The sequence below is a fragment of the Neomonachus schauinslandi genome, chromosome 2 (assembly GCF_002201575.2).
Source record: "Neomonachus schauinslandi chromosome 2, ASM220157v2, whole genome shotgun sequence".
NCBI lineage: Eukaryota > Metazoa > Chordata > Mammalia > Carnivora > Phocidae > Neomonachus > Neomonachus schauinslandi.
Window position 1 is genome coordinate 115,326,576 of NC_058404.1, and position 16,410 is coordinate 115,342,985.

Consider the following 16,410-nt stretch of genomic DNA (forward strand, 5'->3'; position numbering starts at 1 on the left):
TGATTGTGTGGCTGATAGGGAGCTGTGGCTCACTGCCCCTGCCCAGCATCATCAGAGAGGATTCTACTGCATATTGCTAGCCTGGGAAAACACCAGAATTTGAAGTTAGAGGTATGGTTTCTACTGAATGTGTGTATTACTTTTGCACCATCATAAAGTTGGGGGCCTTAAGTTTGGGGCCCTCTGTATGCATGCATTTATTACCCATTTACTACTTCTAAGTACTGACATAAAAGCATAGTTATCAAATATGAAAACTTTTATTCCAGGTCCAGTGGCATTGCCGAGCACGGATGGTTGCAGGAGCCAATTTTTACATTGTTGGACGAGACCCTGCTGGCATGCCTCATCCAGAAACAGGGAAGGATCTTTATGAGCCAACTCATGGTGCCAAAGTGCTGACAATGGCCCCTGGCCTAATCACCTTGGAAATAGTTCCCTTCCGAGTTGCAGCTTACAACAAGAAAAAGAAGCGTATGGACTACTATGACTCTGAACGGTAAGTTTTGTGCTCTAAGCTGCTCCCAGGGCATATTGTCTCAGCTTTATAGTAACTTGACTGATGGCAGGCTTTGTTGTGCCCATTTCAGAGAAAGGCCAAACCTAGGAAACTAACTTCTCAATATGCTAGCAGTTAGAAGCAGAAATAAAAATTGAATCTGGTTTCATGGTTCATGATTTCAGGAATTTTGTCGTGGAGCTCTTCGGGGCCGTATGGACATTTCTGTGTCTGCCGTATCGACGTATCTATGTATTGTGTACAGAGCACGTAGAAGGAGTCCAGGGACTTAGTGATGATTACTCCGGTAAGCCCAGAAAAATCTATGTAGTGAGAGAGAATTTCATATTTGTGGAATCCCTATGTGACAGGCACTGTGCTAATTGCTTTATAGGTATCAAATTATTCCCCACAATATCCTATGGTATTGTTATTATCCCTGTTTTATAGATTAGTAGGAAGCTGAGGCCTACAGAATTCAAATACCTTGTATAAGGCCACAGAGTAGTAAATGGCAGCCCAGCAGTTGAACCCAAGGAGTGTGTTTCCGGAGCCTGGTGCTCTTGACCGCTAAGAGTGCAACCTCTTTCTTCAAAAATCTTAGGAGGGGCAAAAAACTAACAAACTTTTAGTACAAGTTATTGGTAGTGTCAAACATGTATCTATGGCCCTTCTGTATTAATCTTTATCTATAGACAATGTCAGTCTAAATGTAGAGTGGCAGTGTAAGGCTCTAGAATAGGAAGTTAGGGGTTCTAGCCCTGTCCTCGACTGGTGACTTGAGAGTCCTGTGCCTGTCTAGCCTTGTTTCTTCTCTAAAATGTTGGCAGTGGATGAGTTGATTCCATCTTAGCTTAAAATCTGTACTTCTGGGCGCCTGGGTGGCTCAGTTGGTTAAGCGACTGCCTTCGGCTCAGGTCATGATCCTGGAGTCCCAGGATTGAGTCCCGCATTGGGCTCCCTGCTCAGCAGGGATTCTGCTTCTCCCTCTGACCCTCCCCCCTCTCATGTGTTCTCTCTCAAATAAATAAATAAAATCTTTAAAAAAAAAATAAAAAAATAAAATAAAATCTGTACTTCTTTCCATGATCTGTAGCACCTAGTTATTTTTACATTTTAGCAGATACTTGTTTTGTTGATTGATACTTACTTAGTACAAATTACATCTCCTTATGTAGTATACCTACTTTTATTTAGCACAAATTACAATTCATGTTCAGCAAGTAGAACAGGTATTTTTATATATGTTTTCTTACATTTACTTCTACTGACAGGTACTACCTGAAAATTGACCGTGGTCTAATGACCTTTAATCTGAGAGCCCTCATCCTTTCTTCTATGATACTTTACAGTTAATTCTGTATTCAGGAATAATGCTGATCTTGACCCTGTGTCCTCATTTGGTGTGGCCCATTTTGTAATGATGGGGACAAGAAAGAAAAAGAAACCTTTTATAGATCAAAACATTTTCTTGTTTCTAAAAGCAACATAAAGTTCGGTGTCATTGAATTTCTTTGTGATAAATGATAGATTGGGTAAAGAAATACTATTATTTACAGTAGACTTTAAGGGATTTTTTTGCCTTCTTGTTTAATGGTCTAAATAATTCTGGAGAAAAACAAATGCACAATTTTAGGTGATTGCAGACTTTTCAGAGTGATGAACTATAGCTAAACTACGGGAAAATCTTAGGAGTCAATGAACAGAAGAGGCTTATATAACTGCAGGCAACTCCTAACTGTACCTGTGGCCTAGATGTGGACTTCAAGACAGGAGCTCTTCTAGACTATTCTTTTCTGAAGATCTGAAATAGGGCCCACATTCCAGTGTACTTCTGAACCACACGAAGAGAAGAATTTACAATAATCCAGACCATTTTTACTTTTATAAAAGACCAGCATTTGTCAACACATAGAAATAGTTCTAAATCACGGCCATGTTGTGTTTTGTTTTGTTCTAAGAATATATATGTTTGTGTATGTTGTTTGTATGTGTGTATATATGAGTGTGTACATACACTTACATGCACACACACGGTGCAATTTCACAGTCTTACAAACAATGCAGCTATAAGAGGGGTGTGCTGAGAGTTGCAAATGGGCCTTTTCTTCCAAAGGGATGCCTCGGAAGCTTTAACAAGAGAATTTTAAGAAAAATAAAAGCAATTTTAGTAAACCTTGGACTATATTATCACAAAAGGTGATTGAAACTAAAAATATAAATTAAATATTAAGGAAAGTAAAAAAAAAAAGTTTCTAATACAGTCCTGTCCTTTTGTGGTTAAAATTATATAGGGTCATCATCAGAGATTCTCATTTACTTATTCTGGGGAGAGGCCTACACACCGGCAGTTTTTTTTGAAAGACTCCCCATCCGAGAACCCTTGATGGAGGGTAGCATTGCTTTCTACAAATTTATAACATATAGAGTGTCCGAGGTGAAACGCTGGGCTGGGAAACCTTTCACTTCTCATCCAGCATGCAGTTGATCAGTTTGTGTACAAGACGTTATGAACATAATCTTGTTCTGAAAGTAATGATTAATTACAGAGTGAGAAAAGAGAAATAGAATCATTCTGCTAGTGGCCAAGTAGTTAAAACTTAGGTGAGTTTCCATGCTGATGAGTTAAGGAAACAAAACTAACTAGAGTTGAGCTTTTCTTTTACACTTCTTGTTTTGATGTCTCATGACTGTGGTTTCTTTCCATGCATGATCAGGTGATTCAGTCACCTGCAAGACCCAGAACCCATCTGTGTGTCATTGACTGATGTGCTGGGAAGCCCTTGATAACTTTCGTGTTTTATTAAATCTGTGTAGTATTGCTTTAAATCTTTCTTTTAATCATTCAAAAGCTAAATAATTACATCAGTTCTCATAAGATTTTCCAGTGATGAATTCTATATTAGTTGCATGAGTGGCTCATTTTCTTGGAATTTTTTTGAGTTACCAAATCTTAATAAATTGTAACTTGGGAAGCCTTAAAACTGCCTTAGTTTTCTTATTTTTTTATATTTGTGTTCAAATATAATTAAGTTGATGGGAATATGTTGGGAAGTGATTAAAATTTTGTGGAAAGGCGATAGTCTTTGATGTAGTGAGAAAACAGTTATTAATTATGCACATATGAGGTTGTCTTATGTTTGATTAATGGATGTTATTCAATGCCAGCTTTTATGTAATTAATGATTTTGTAGCTTTTGATTTAATTAATACTAGTGTAAAACAAGGCTTAGGGAGAAAAACTTCATGAAGATTTCAAGCAAGATATTGATAGGAATTATGATAAAAATCATCTGTTTTTACTTAGGAAGTTAATTGGGTTCATATTTGCTATAATAGTGACTCAAGGAAATTCAGTTTTTTAGGACTAGCAAGATTAAACCCCATTCTTTCAGATATTACAAACAAACTTTAAGAATTCAGTTATTTTTTATTTTTGTTTATTTTTTTAAGATTTTATTTATTTATTTGACAGAGAGAGAGACAGCGAGAGAGGGAACACAAGCAGGGGGAGTGGGAGAGGGAGAAGCAGGCCTCCCGCTGAGCAGGGAGCCTGATGCAGGGCTCGATCCCAGGACCCTGGGATCATGACCCGAGCCCAAGGCAGACAGTAACAACTGAGCCACCCAGGCGCCCCAAGAATTCAGTTATTTGTAATGTTTTCTCCTTTATGCAGTAAATCTTTGTATGTGGGTAGAAAAATGCAAAATTATGTTTCAGTTATTGAAATAGCGACTCAACAAAAAGAGCACACATGAGTGAGAGTGTCTTGTGGAAGTGGGTAAATGAAGAGACAGGTGGATGAAAGTGTTTGCAGTCTGGTTATTTTCACATTATCAATAGAGTATTTTCATAGTTTTAATGCTGGAGTAGATCTTAATCCATATATTATCGGTATTATTTAAAAAAATACTCTTAATTGTAGGTATCTCTCAAGGCTTTTTCATACAGCCTTCCCTTTTGTATGCCTTCCACAGGAAAGCTCATCTTTTCTAGTGGTTTCTGTGTGATTACGCTTACTTCAGTGTTTCCAAGTTGCTAATTGTGTTAGCTTTCTAATGCTGCATAACACATGGCCGCAAATTTAGTGGCTTAGAAGTCTGGGTGGATTACATTGGATTCTCTGGCCAGGCTGGGCTCTTATCTGAAAGTTCTGGAGAGAATCCACTTCCAAGATGACCCTTGTTGGCAGAATTCAGTTCCTTGCACCTGTGGGGCTGAGGTGCCCATCTTCTTACTGGCTATTGGCTAAGGATTGCTCTCTGCTCCTAGAAGCCATTTTAGGTCCTTTGTTGTGGACACCTCCATCCCAGCCAGAGAACCTCCTTCATGGTGAATCTTTCTCATACTTCAAATCTCTCTGACTTTCCCTTCTGCTATCAGCTGAGAAAAGTCTTTGCTTTCAAAAGGCTTCAGTAATTAGGTTAGATCCACTCAGATAATTTCACTATTTTAGATCATTTGATTAGTGTAACTCATTGCATCTGCAAAATCCCTTTTGTGGTACAAATGACCTCTAATGGTAGTAACATTATTTGTCTTCATTTTTTCATAGACCCCTCTTTGGAAAACATTCTGGAGAAGTGAGAAGCTTATGTTTTCTAGAAGTAAAATAAAAGTAATTTTTTTCTCTCATTGTTAATACTAGGAATAAATAGATAGAATATCCTAAGGAGATGTTGTGGTATTTTCATTATAAAACCCAATAGTACTCATGTCCTGCTTTTAATCAGTTGTAACCTCTGAAAGAGAGAAGAGGTAGGGGCAAGGAGAGAGAGCCACGCATTGAAGGGCAACCAACAATGTAAGGTCCCAATTAGAACTCTGCTGTGCTGGAATAGACTATATGAAAGATTTATTTTTTTTTTAATGCCAGGGACACCAAAGTAGCCTTGAACCAAAAAAGGCCAAAGATCTGCTCCTTCTCTCTACCCCAAAGCCCTGACCAGTTTTGACTACTCTTAGGAGATAAATGGACATAATTATAAGTACTAGAGAAAAAGTAGGAAGAGCAAACGGGACAGACCTTGGGAAAGTATTTCCCTTAGTGCTTAGGATAGAGTAATCTGGGTTTCCCAGTAGAGCAATACCAGGTGCTCTTAATACCCCAGCCTGGTGGAAGGAAAATAGGCTGCAGTCACGTGTGCTCACTTTTTCAAACCTTTGTTCCTAGAACGTTGCTTCTTTCTGGGTGAGTGGGGTACCCTGATTTTGACGCATTTTTGGGTGGTAACAAATGAAAAGGATGAGTTCCCGCAGTGGTCAACCAATTAAAAACACCAAACAGACCCATGTCTTTTTTTAAAAATTATAAAAGCATTTAAAAGGAGAAAAAACCAATATTAACAATTTAAAAATAACACTCATGCCATCACTGGTTTTTTTTCCTGTGCTTTGATTTTACTCTTTTTCTGTGCATTCATTTAACATAGTTGAGTTTATAACATAGAATTTTTTTTATCCTGCTTTTAATTATTTACTTTTCATGAGCATCTTTTCACACGATTAGAAGCTCTCTGTACACATTGCAGCGGCTCCTTACTGTTCATTCTGGTACCAGACTGAACCACAAGTCCGCGTGGTTGTGTGCACAGCACAGGGCTGAGCGAGGAAGTGCCGAAGGCCCCTCTGTGCTGCAGAACAAGATTGGCCTAGAGGCTTCCTCATAGCTCACTCGTGTCCTTAGGTAGCATCTTCTTGTCGTACCTGGTCCCACCTCTTGCACCCGTTGTCCAGCACACATGGAGTATAGTGTTTCTACATCTAGACCTTCAGACGTTGCACTGTTGAGGCCTGGCTGTGATCTCCCCTTAGACTGTAGAGCGGTGCCGTGTCGTCCCCGATCTCTCTTACTGCAAGGAGTTCCGGGAGGAAAGAGCCACAAGTATTGTGTTTAGTGTCTTGATTTTTTTTTTCTATCTGCTTTTCTTTTTCCTGTGACTTCGGGATCTTCTCATTTTTCTTATGTTTTCTGCCTTTTTGGAGGTAGGACTGAGATTTCCTTATAACAATATCAAATCAGTTTCTTTCCTAACAACATGCCGTTTAGCAGGCTTTCTTAATCTTGGCATTATTGACGTATGGGGCCAGATAATTTGTTGGTTGGGTGGGGGGGGTCTGGTGCATTCTAGGATGCTTGCCCTGGGGAGGGAGAGGTGAGGTTGCAAAATTACCTCTGTTGAGAATCAAAGATTTGTAATAATATTGGCATATTTGGGTACTTATTTTCTTTTTAATTATTTCATCATTAGTCACAAGTCCAAAATACGCTCCTTTTTTTTTTTTAATCTCTCCAGACTTTTTACTTTCATATTTGGAGCTGATCTAGATGTTTTGAGTGTAATAGAAGTCCTGGTTTCTAAATAAATGAGGATAGTCACATGTGTCTCAAAAGTAGAAAGCAAATCACAAGACAAAGTGACAAGTATAAAGGAAGTTATTTAATATGGTCAAAGCACTGTCCTTACTATCTCGCAATGTCCTGGGTTTACCTGATTTTCTGGTTAACTCATGGATGCTTAAGCTGTTTAGGTCACTAATTTTGAAAAACCCCTTGAAAATGTATTACTTCTCTCTCTATAACCTCCTACAACTAAGTAGGCTATATACTGGAAGCAGGACCCAGGGACATCAATGTGCTGCTCAGAAGAGGCCGGGGCAGTCTGCTGAAAGGAAGTTTTCGTATAACCAGAGTTCAGCCATGTACTTCATACCAGATAAGTTCATTTGGATGATGGGTATCTGAGAGCGTCTGAGTTTAGCTCTCTGAAAATTGGAATCCACTGTTGAGTAATCAGAGGCTTCTTTCAGAAGCAGGTGAAAATGGATATGCTCTTGTTCCCAGTTGAAAGCACAGAAACCCCATTTTGCCCATTAAGATATTTTTGGGTCCTTTTGAAACCTGTCCTTTGGCACTCAGTTAAAGACCTCCATTTGCCTTCTGTGGTAGATTATAGGTTTCATGACCGTCTTTGGTAACGAAAACTGAGTTGACTTCAGTACGCTTTTTAGGACAATCTTGGAAATTTGTTAGTTGACTCAATGTCTGATAGGAGCTGTTCTCTAGCTTTTACTTATAAGATAGTGGTGCTGGGAGGAAAACATGAATTAAGGATTTTGGTATAAGTAGGTTCTAGATAATTAAATTTTTTGTGTTTCAGTTGGTCTTTGGTTTGAAACTAAAAATTGTTAAATTTGTCATGCACTATGCTAGCCGGTACTTTTTAGTTCCTGGAAAGAAAGCCGTAAGTAACTGTTTATCTGGTTTTGAAGAGATGACTTTTGACCTCATGCCTAAGAATTCTTAGTGTTTTGATCTACATAGTATCATATATGAGCTGCTTTCAAGTTGGATGAAAAGTTAATTAGACCCAAAATAGTTCTTAGATTCACTTGTAAGTTACCACTATTATTTTTAGTTCTATCAGAGAAGAAATTCCCCTTTGCTTCTCTGCTTATTGTCCAGTTAGCATTTTTTAAAAAGCCGATCTAATTGAATATGAACCTTGAAAAGATACACTTGATGGGCCATCTGCTGACCCCAGCTCTTGTCCGTTTGAGCAACTCGTGCTGGTGGCTCTCATGGCCACATATGTGGACTGAGAGACAGCAGATGGTTGTAAAGATAAAATCTTCAACAAGTGGCCAAGAGTCATTGTACTTTGGAGTTAGTCAAGATGCTGGCCACATGTGGTTAGTACATCCCACGTGGGACAAGAGGCTGGTCCGACCCACAGGGTCCCACATAGCTTGCTAGATGGTGTGCTTTTCCCCTCCTCCCTGCCATTCGAACCCCTTTGTTTCTTGAAGAGCTGTGGATTGTAAGAATCTATGACCAAGTGGTTTTGAGAAGGAAAAAAATCAACATACTTGTGTTTTCTTTTTTCAGGTGCCATGGGAGATTGGTTAACTAGTGTAATTAGATGGCTTATTAGAATTGCTTTGTAGTGAAAGCCCTGGCCGGGGTCATTTATTTAGTAGCCTTTTCTGCTTCTGGCAGATTCCTGATTACTCACAGGTAAAGTGGAGAGCTAATTTTAGATTATTCCCCAGATATCTGAGTTTTTACTTGATTTAATTATTTCTGTAAGGTGATGTCTAATTAAAGATGAACTGTGAAAAATACCATTTGATTATGGGTAATGTGACTCTTGTGCCAAGTCCTTGCACCTGACTTTTGGTAAAAAGCAAAATTCTTCTGTGACAGTACAAGTGTGAGGCGGAGGAAAATAAATGTGTTTTCTGTAGCCAGGGTGGAGTGGAACCACCACCCTGTGGGAGCAGAAACTCCCATTTCATGTGATGAAGAAATGTTTGTGGCATGCAGGGCAGATGGAGTGTGAAAGAGTGTCCGGAAAAGAGGTACCCAGGGACCTTGGTTTTAAAATGCAATTTCAGAAGGAATGCAAACAAACTTCTGGATTCCAGACAGTTTGGCATTGGCGGGGCGGGGGAGTGTGGGGGGGAAGAAAGGGCTGTAATTGGTCTGGCTTTTTTCCTTTCATCAAATAATCAGGACAGAGTCATCCCGCAAGCTGAGCCCTCACTTCTTTATCATTGCCTTCCAGAATGAGCACTTGAGGCATGGGACACAAGGTTTCCTTTGTTGAAATCAAACTTTAAAATTTACGTGGCCATAAAGCTCTAGGGTCATAATTTTCCTCAGCGAAGCTCATTTAGGGTGCTGATAAGTGAACTCCAGAGCTAAACGAACTGATTTGACATCGGGTTGGAGTGAGGATGTTTAGATACAGTTGGATAGCTCTCTGGACCGCTCTGCCCTCTTGGCTTCCTCTCTGATCTGGGCTTCGCTAAGCCCTGCCCTCAGGGGTAACCTGGCTGGCCTGGAGTCAAAGTCAGGAGTGTTGATGGATTCTATTATTATTCCATTCCCACACAGCTTCTTGTTACCCTTGAAGGCAGTCTTCACAGCTTTATTGAGAAGGTTAAGACCATCCTACATTAACTGCCTCATCTTTTTCTAACCCCACATCATCACTGTTTCTTCTTTCCTTCATTCCTGATGCTTCTCCTTGTCAAAGCCCCCCTTCCTATGTCCTTCATGCCAGACTTCCTTCTCCATCTTTCATATCTCTCCTGGCTTTCATCCTCCCTTTTCTCAGTCTTTTTCCCACCTGTATATTTGCTTAAAGCCCCCCTTTTCCTTAAAAAAAAAAAAAAAGTCTCCTCTTTTTTCCACTCTGTATCTCTGCCAATTTACTACTCTGTCTCTCTTCTTCACCATCTACTAAAACTCTTCATTTAAGATTTAAATTCTGATTTGTAAGTCCAGTAGGGTTTTTTTCCTCATGGTCATTTTTCTCATCCTCTCTGTGGCCTTAACACTTTAGAACTTCTCTTCTTCTGTGACCTCCGTATCATCTTGGTTTTCCTCCTACTCCTTTGACAAATGCTTTTCCTTTTGCTGAGTCTTTCTTTGGAGAGCTTACCTAACGTTTTCTCCAACTCAGTTTTCATTTTAGTGTTGATAAATTTACAGATTATTTCTAACCCCAACCTTACTGAATGTTTTGAAATCTCCTCTCGCAGTCTTGCTTCTTTTCTAGGCCCATCTCACATACAGTCAATTTCTTTTTCTCCCCTTAGGTTGTCATTTGTATAAGAGAAAGATGTTGGCTTACTTCCCATGTCAGCTGGGGGAACCAGCCATCTGCCTGGGCCCGCATGTTATAAAAGATCTGACTTGTCTTGCACATTGAACAGATGAGAGAAGTGAGAGAGAGTCCCTAGATTGAAACTGTTTGGATCCATCTTTTAAGCAATATCTGTTAACCTTTCATTTTTATTGAACATCACTGAAAATTTATATAACATTTGAAAGAGGTTTTAGTTTTACTTAAGCAGGTGAGAGCTGTTGAAATGTTGAGCTGAATGCATATGTATATCTTCCTATTCTTTTGGTAGTTGAGGATTCGAATAGGAAGAGCAGGCAGGGTGACTAGGGGAAGATGTTGCATGCCTAAATTTAAGTACGGCTTTTCTGCTTAATGGTAAGAGATGATTTTCCTGTGACTGATGAAATGAGTCACACTATTTTGTATTCCTATCCTCCATGTATAGTATTCCAGAATAAAATTTTCAGATATGTTTCAAAGAGGGTTGGGGCATTCACTAAAGTCAGGTATCTCACTGGGGAGTGGGGCCAACAGCGAATCGAAGAGGTAGAACTTGATTCAGGACCAAGAGTCATGTGGATCTTAGGAACTAACAGTTGTGGGCAGGCATAGGGCCAGGCCAGATGAAAGAGGTACACAGAGCCTGGTGGTAATACCACCAGTTGCAAGGTTTAGAAGCCCCATGAGCAGTGGGGTCATTGAGCACACAGACAAAATCAGAAAAGCAGAAAGAGCGACCAGAGACCGGTACACAGTTTGGATCATGAGGAAATCACAATACTTGGTCTTTCTTGGTTTGGAGCCCACAGTCTGAGAGCTCCTAGGTAGATTAAATGAACCAGGTTAGGAAGGTGGTATGTGGGTTCCCCTGCTTAAAGTGGAGGTGAGCAAGGTCAGAGAGAAGACAGATCTGAAGATGATTATGGAAGAGCTCATTATGAAGGTCACGTGGAAATCGCTAATGTGAGTAATCTAGATTTAGATAAAAGGGAATATACAAGTAGCTCAGATTCACCACAGCAATAAAAAATCCTGTATTCCCCCCCTTTTTTTTGCCAGAAGATGAAGAGTAGTGACTCATTTAAGACTATATGTGGTTCTGTATTGAACCACATAGAATTTTTCTGTACATACACCTTTTCATTCTTTTATATTTCACCAAATATTTATTGAGTTCCTGAAATGAAAGCTAATAAAGTATCCGAGCACTGGTTAGTAAATATTTCTTTGTCCTTAGCACCATTCAGATATACTCTTTATTGTTAATCAATGCCTGCTGTGTAAGTATGGATTAATAGCCATTATAACTACTGTGAGACCAGAATAGGAAGCATAATGCTATAGCAGCAGCTCATGTAGCTGCTTTCCTCAGGGGCAGTATTCCAAATGATGGAGGTTTCAGGTTGATTTAAGGTTGAATTTTTAAAAATTATTTGAAGTCACTTTGGGGAGAGATTTTTTGAAAATAAACTTTTAAAAATAAAACTCATTATAAAATTTCTGATATTTTATATTTTTTATTTAATTTTGATATTGATAATTGGTAAAAATCATTGTAGAAAACTACAGAAAACATGAGCAAAATTAAAAGCACTTGTGATAATACTATATAGAAATAACCACTATTTGGGTGCATTTCTTTGTAGCCTTCTCTCCACACACTCTATTTTAACAAAATTGCATTTGTATTGCACATAAAGTTTTGTGTCCCGATTATTTTATTCAGCGCTGTACCATAATTTATTTAGAACCTTCAACCTTCAGGTCATTTACAATATTTTACTATCCCGAAACAACTTTCAGATAGCTCCCTTTATGCATAACATTTGTGTGCATCTGGTTATTTCCTTAGTGTAGATTCCTGGCAGTGTGATTATTAGTTAAAAAACATACTTGGCATCCGTCTAGAAGCATGTGGCAGTTTATGATTTACGATCCCCAGGTTAACTCCACAAATAATGAAGTGGGGAAGGAACATAGAGCTCCTAACTAGGAGTAAACACAGCCTGTGATCTGGTAACCTAAGTGATCCAGAGCTCTTGATGGGTCCTGGTCTGCTATGTAGGTTGGTTCTCCTTGTTTGAAGGAAGAGGATGAAATTACTGGTAGACAGTATGTGCCATGGCCATAGGTGCTCAGTGCTTACTGGTTTAAGGGCCTTTGTGTATTTTTTTTGTTTTTTTTTAAATTTATTTGACACAGCGAGAGCAGCAACACAAGCAGGGGGAGTGGGAGAGGGAGAAGCTGGGATGCGGGGCTTGGTCCCAGAACTCTGGGATCATGACCTGAGCCAAAGGCAGATCATGACTTAATGATCTGAACCACCCAGGTGCCCCCTTCTGTGTTTTTGAATATAAGAAGATGAGAAAAACTAACACAACTTTTATGGTATCTTACCAGTGGGATAGTATCCATTATTGCTACTTAACTTGCTTTTGCTGTAAAACAATTATAATTTTTCTCTTAATGTCCCATTATGCATTTAACCTTTCGGATTCAAATTTCCTAAAAAGTTTTCATTCTGTGATAGCTAAATTGGATTTAATGCCTTTTTGTTTTTGTGAATTTCTAGTTCTAAGCTAGTAGTTGGCATGGGCTGGGGAGGAGGACGTAAGTGGGGAGAGGTGGGTATGGCTATAAAAGGGCAAGCCAAGGGATGGTCATGGTTTTGGAATTGTTAATACATCTTGACTATGGTGGATACATGAACCAACATATGTGATAAAATTGTATAGAACTAAATACACAGAGCACAGATAGAACTAGAGAAGTCTGAATCAGATTGGTAGGTTGTGTCCATACTGATAACCTGATTGTGATATTATGCTATAGTTTTGCAAGGTATGCTACCATTGGGGAAACTGGGTAAAGGATACATGAGCTCTCACTGTGAATATTGCATGTGAATATACAATGATCTCAGTAAAAATTTCAATTAAAATTTGTGTCCTAGTTCAAAAAATGGGTAGTTTTTGAGAACATGTTGTTTTTTGTTCAGTGGCAAATCTGAAATCAGATCGATCATTCATTTTACAAGTACTATGTTTTATTCAGATTTTTTTTTCCATTAAGTTTATCTACCATGAACAGAAGAACAAAAGCTTTTTAAAGTTTCACTAAGATTCTAAAAATGGGAAATCACTTTCTTTTTTTTTTTTCTCTTTCAGCCATGAAGACTATGAATTTATTTCAGGAACACGAATGCGCAAACTTGCACGAGAAGGCCAGAAACCTCCAGAAGGTTTCATGGCTCCCAAAGCCTGGACTGTGCTGATGGAATACTACAAATCCTTGGAGAAAGCTTAAGCTGTTGACCCAGTCACTCCACCTTTGACAATTCACTGAGTAACAAGAGGGGACCATGTAATTACTGTTGGCATTTCTTTGTGGTGGTTTCTGTCTGGATACACTTCCTAAAAACAGACCACTTTCCTTAACTAGCATCAGTTTTGGTCTGCCTTATGAGTTTTCTTTTGAACTAGTGTTAACAGTAAAAACTGCTGGTTTTAATGTACTTTTCCACTTGTTATAGTTAATATTCCTACAGTACAATTTTAAAATCTTGTCTTTTTATATTATATTTATGCTTCTGTCTTATGATTTTTTCAAGCTGTTATATTAGTTGTAACCAATAGTATACACATTGAATCTCATTTTTCATCCCTTGAAAAAAGGAAAAAAAAATCCACTAAACAATAACCTTGGCTAGACTTTGTTTTGGGAATTTTACAAGACATCTGTAGCAATTAGATTTTCTTTTTCTACATTGAAAATATAAACTGCTTTCTCTTTCCTTCCAATAAGCTATTGATCTCTCAGCTGTTGTAATCTATTCTTACGATCTGTGTAAGCCCTGAATGAACTTTCTTTATTCAGAAACATTAAACTTTTGGCTTCTTATTTATGTGATACTTTTTGTTTTGTTTACATATAACCTTTCCTTCTTGTGAAATGTTTCTGATGGAGGAGGGAAAATACAGGCATCCTTTTTATTATTATTATTATTATTATTTGACAGAGAACAAAGCAGAGGGAGCAGCAGGCTTCACAATGAGCAGGGAGCCTGATATAGGGCTCGATCCCAGGACCCTGAGATCATGACCTGAGCCGAAGGCAGACATTTAACGGATTGAGCCACCCAGGTGCCCCAATACAGGCATCTTTCATTCCTGGAATCTAATAGTTTCTACATTGTGTTTCATAGTGAATTTTTAAGTGGGAAAATGATAATGCATTCTCAGTCTATCCAGAAACTCAACCAGTTTTCCCAAATAGCTCTCATATTCTTAAACACCTAATGTGGTGGTACCAGTAATAGAGACCTGATAGAGGGAGCTAGGGGGATGACAGTCCATTTGGGGAGGGGGCAGCATATCAAGTTTGCTTTTGTAGAATATCCTCAAGTAGACTATTCAAGTGGAGATGTTTATTGAGGAGCAGGATATACAATTTTGGTTGGGATGCCAGCATTTTTTTTTTTAGGTAGCATGGAGCCCAATGCAGGGCTTGAACTCATGACCCTGAGATCATGAGTTGGACATTTAACTGACTGAGCCACCCAGGCACCCTGGGGATGCCAGTATTTTTTATTTTTAATCATACTTTCTATGAAATAATCATGATCTGGTCTTAAAAATTTAGCATTAAAAAGAGATGGCAGAGTATACATGGAGATAGTATAGTCATTAAGGTGAATGGGAGTAAAATACCACTAGGCAAAGAAATAGAAGGAAAAATGCAAAAAAAAGTAAAAATGGATTACACAGGGATTCAATTAGTGAGAAAGTTGATAAATAGAATGGATACCATGAGTAGATATTTTCTAGTGAATAGGTTTGTTCACTTGTGGATACTGAATAAAAATATTCATTAGCGGGTGATGTAGAGTATATGGATGGATATGTTTATGGGAACAATTAGAGGCGACAGTTGATATGTTTTTGGTGCCACATTATCTAGATCTCTTTATTTAGGGAGAACTCCTTTATATAAGTCTACAAAGGTTGAAGGGCCCCATAGATTTTTCCCTCTCCAACCACAAACAGCTAAGGGTATAACATAGCTCCTCGGCTGATTTAGAAATTCCTACCTAAAATGTTGACTGTGTAGGAAGTAATGCCAAGATAATAGAGACCAAACGAGTCATAGTTTCATGGTGGCGCAGTGGTAAAGTTGAGATTCTGGGGGCTGTTAGTGTCAAGTGGAACCCCTGGGGATGGGGTCTCCTGTGCAAAAGTAGTATCCTATCTACAATATTCCGGTGGTGTGACCTTGGATGAGTCCTCCATACCAGCCTCCTTTCATTCCTGACCATTTCCTAAGCATCATTCTCTTGCATTTTCCATCAATTCTATAAGATACCCAATAGCCTTCCTATAAATTCCTTTGCTACCAAAATTAATCTGGAGTTTCTATTGTTGGCCACCAAGAACCCTGATTATAATATAAGCACATGTAAGAAAAATGTGTATTTCATGTAAAAATCTTGATACTGTTAAAATTTCAGCAGCATATTTTAAGAGTTAAAAATATAGAAGAAAACATTTTTCTAAATGACTTGGCATTTTGGAAACTTGTCCTTTCAAAACTACAAAAATGTAGTCATAAAATCAAGATGAAAACATGAAGAAAAGTTAATATTAACAACATTAGAGTGAAATGTGGTCTAAAAAGGAACTTTCTGTTCTATCATGTAATTGTCCTTTCTGAATCTAGTCCCCACTGTGCCCCATGGCCTCCAGCCCACCAAAGAGGGACATGATGAAAATGTGATTCTAGGCTCCTGGGCCGTTGGGATTGGCCACCCACTTGTGTGTTCCAGAGAGATGGGAAGAAAATAAAAGCACCCAATGATTTCCGCTAGTCCACAGGTTGGTATGTGTGTCTTTAATCTACAACTCTGATATATGCAGACATTTAATTTAATTTTTCCTCTTCCCACTTCATAAAAAAGAGTCCAAACCAATCTTTAAAACATTCAACTCTTCTACCAAACCTCTTCTGCCAACTGGTCTTGGAAGTCTCTGTGCCGTTTTTATCTATCCATCAGCTGGAAAAGGATACGGAAAAAGACTTTTTTTTTTTTTAAAAGAAAGGAGGAAAAGAAAGTGCAGTCGTCTTGGCAGAAATATAATGTTTTAAATCTGTCAATTCTCTGTTCTACTCTGGTAATCAAGACCACATATTTGAGTTTCATTTTCATCCAAGAGGAGAGCAATTATGTCTATCTCTTGGAAGTCAGCATTCAAATACTTTATCAAGAAAAATTCAGAAGTC

At 38.5% G+C, this 16,410-nt stretch overlaps 1 protein-coding gene across 5 annotated transcripts in view; it reads left to right on the forward strand.

The window, feature by feature from the left end:
- PAPSS1 (3'-phosphoadenosine 5'-phosphosulfate synthase 1) overlaps positions 1-14,034 on the forward strand; it is a 100,480-nt gene extending 86,446 nt beyond the window's left edge. For 4 of the 5 annotated variants that reach the window (XM_021684512.1, XM_021684514.1, XM_021684513.1 and 1 more), the window contains exons 11-12: positions 270-499; positions 13,302-14,034. In XM_021684512.1, coding sequence (XP_021540187.1) covers positions 270-499; positions 13,302-13,440 — 369 coding nt within the window. In that variant the 3' untranslated portion in view covers positions 13,441-14,034. The remainder of the gene's footprint in view (positions 1-269; positions 500-13,301) is intronic. The other variant, XM_044912647.1, reaches the window with a different exon arrangement.
- The last annotated feature ends 2,376 nt before the right edge of the window (positions 14,035-16,410 follow it).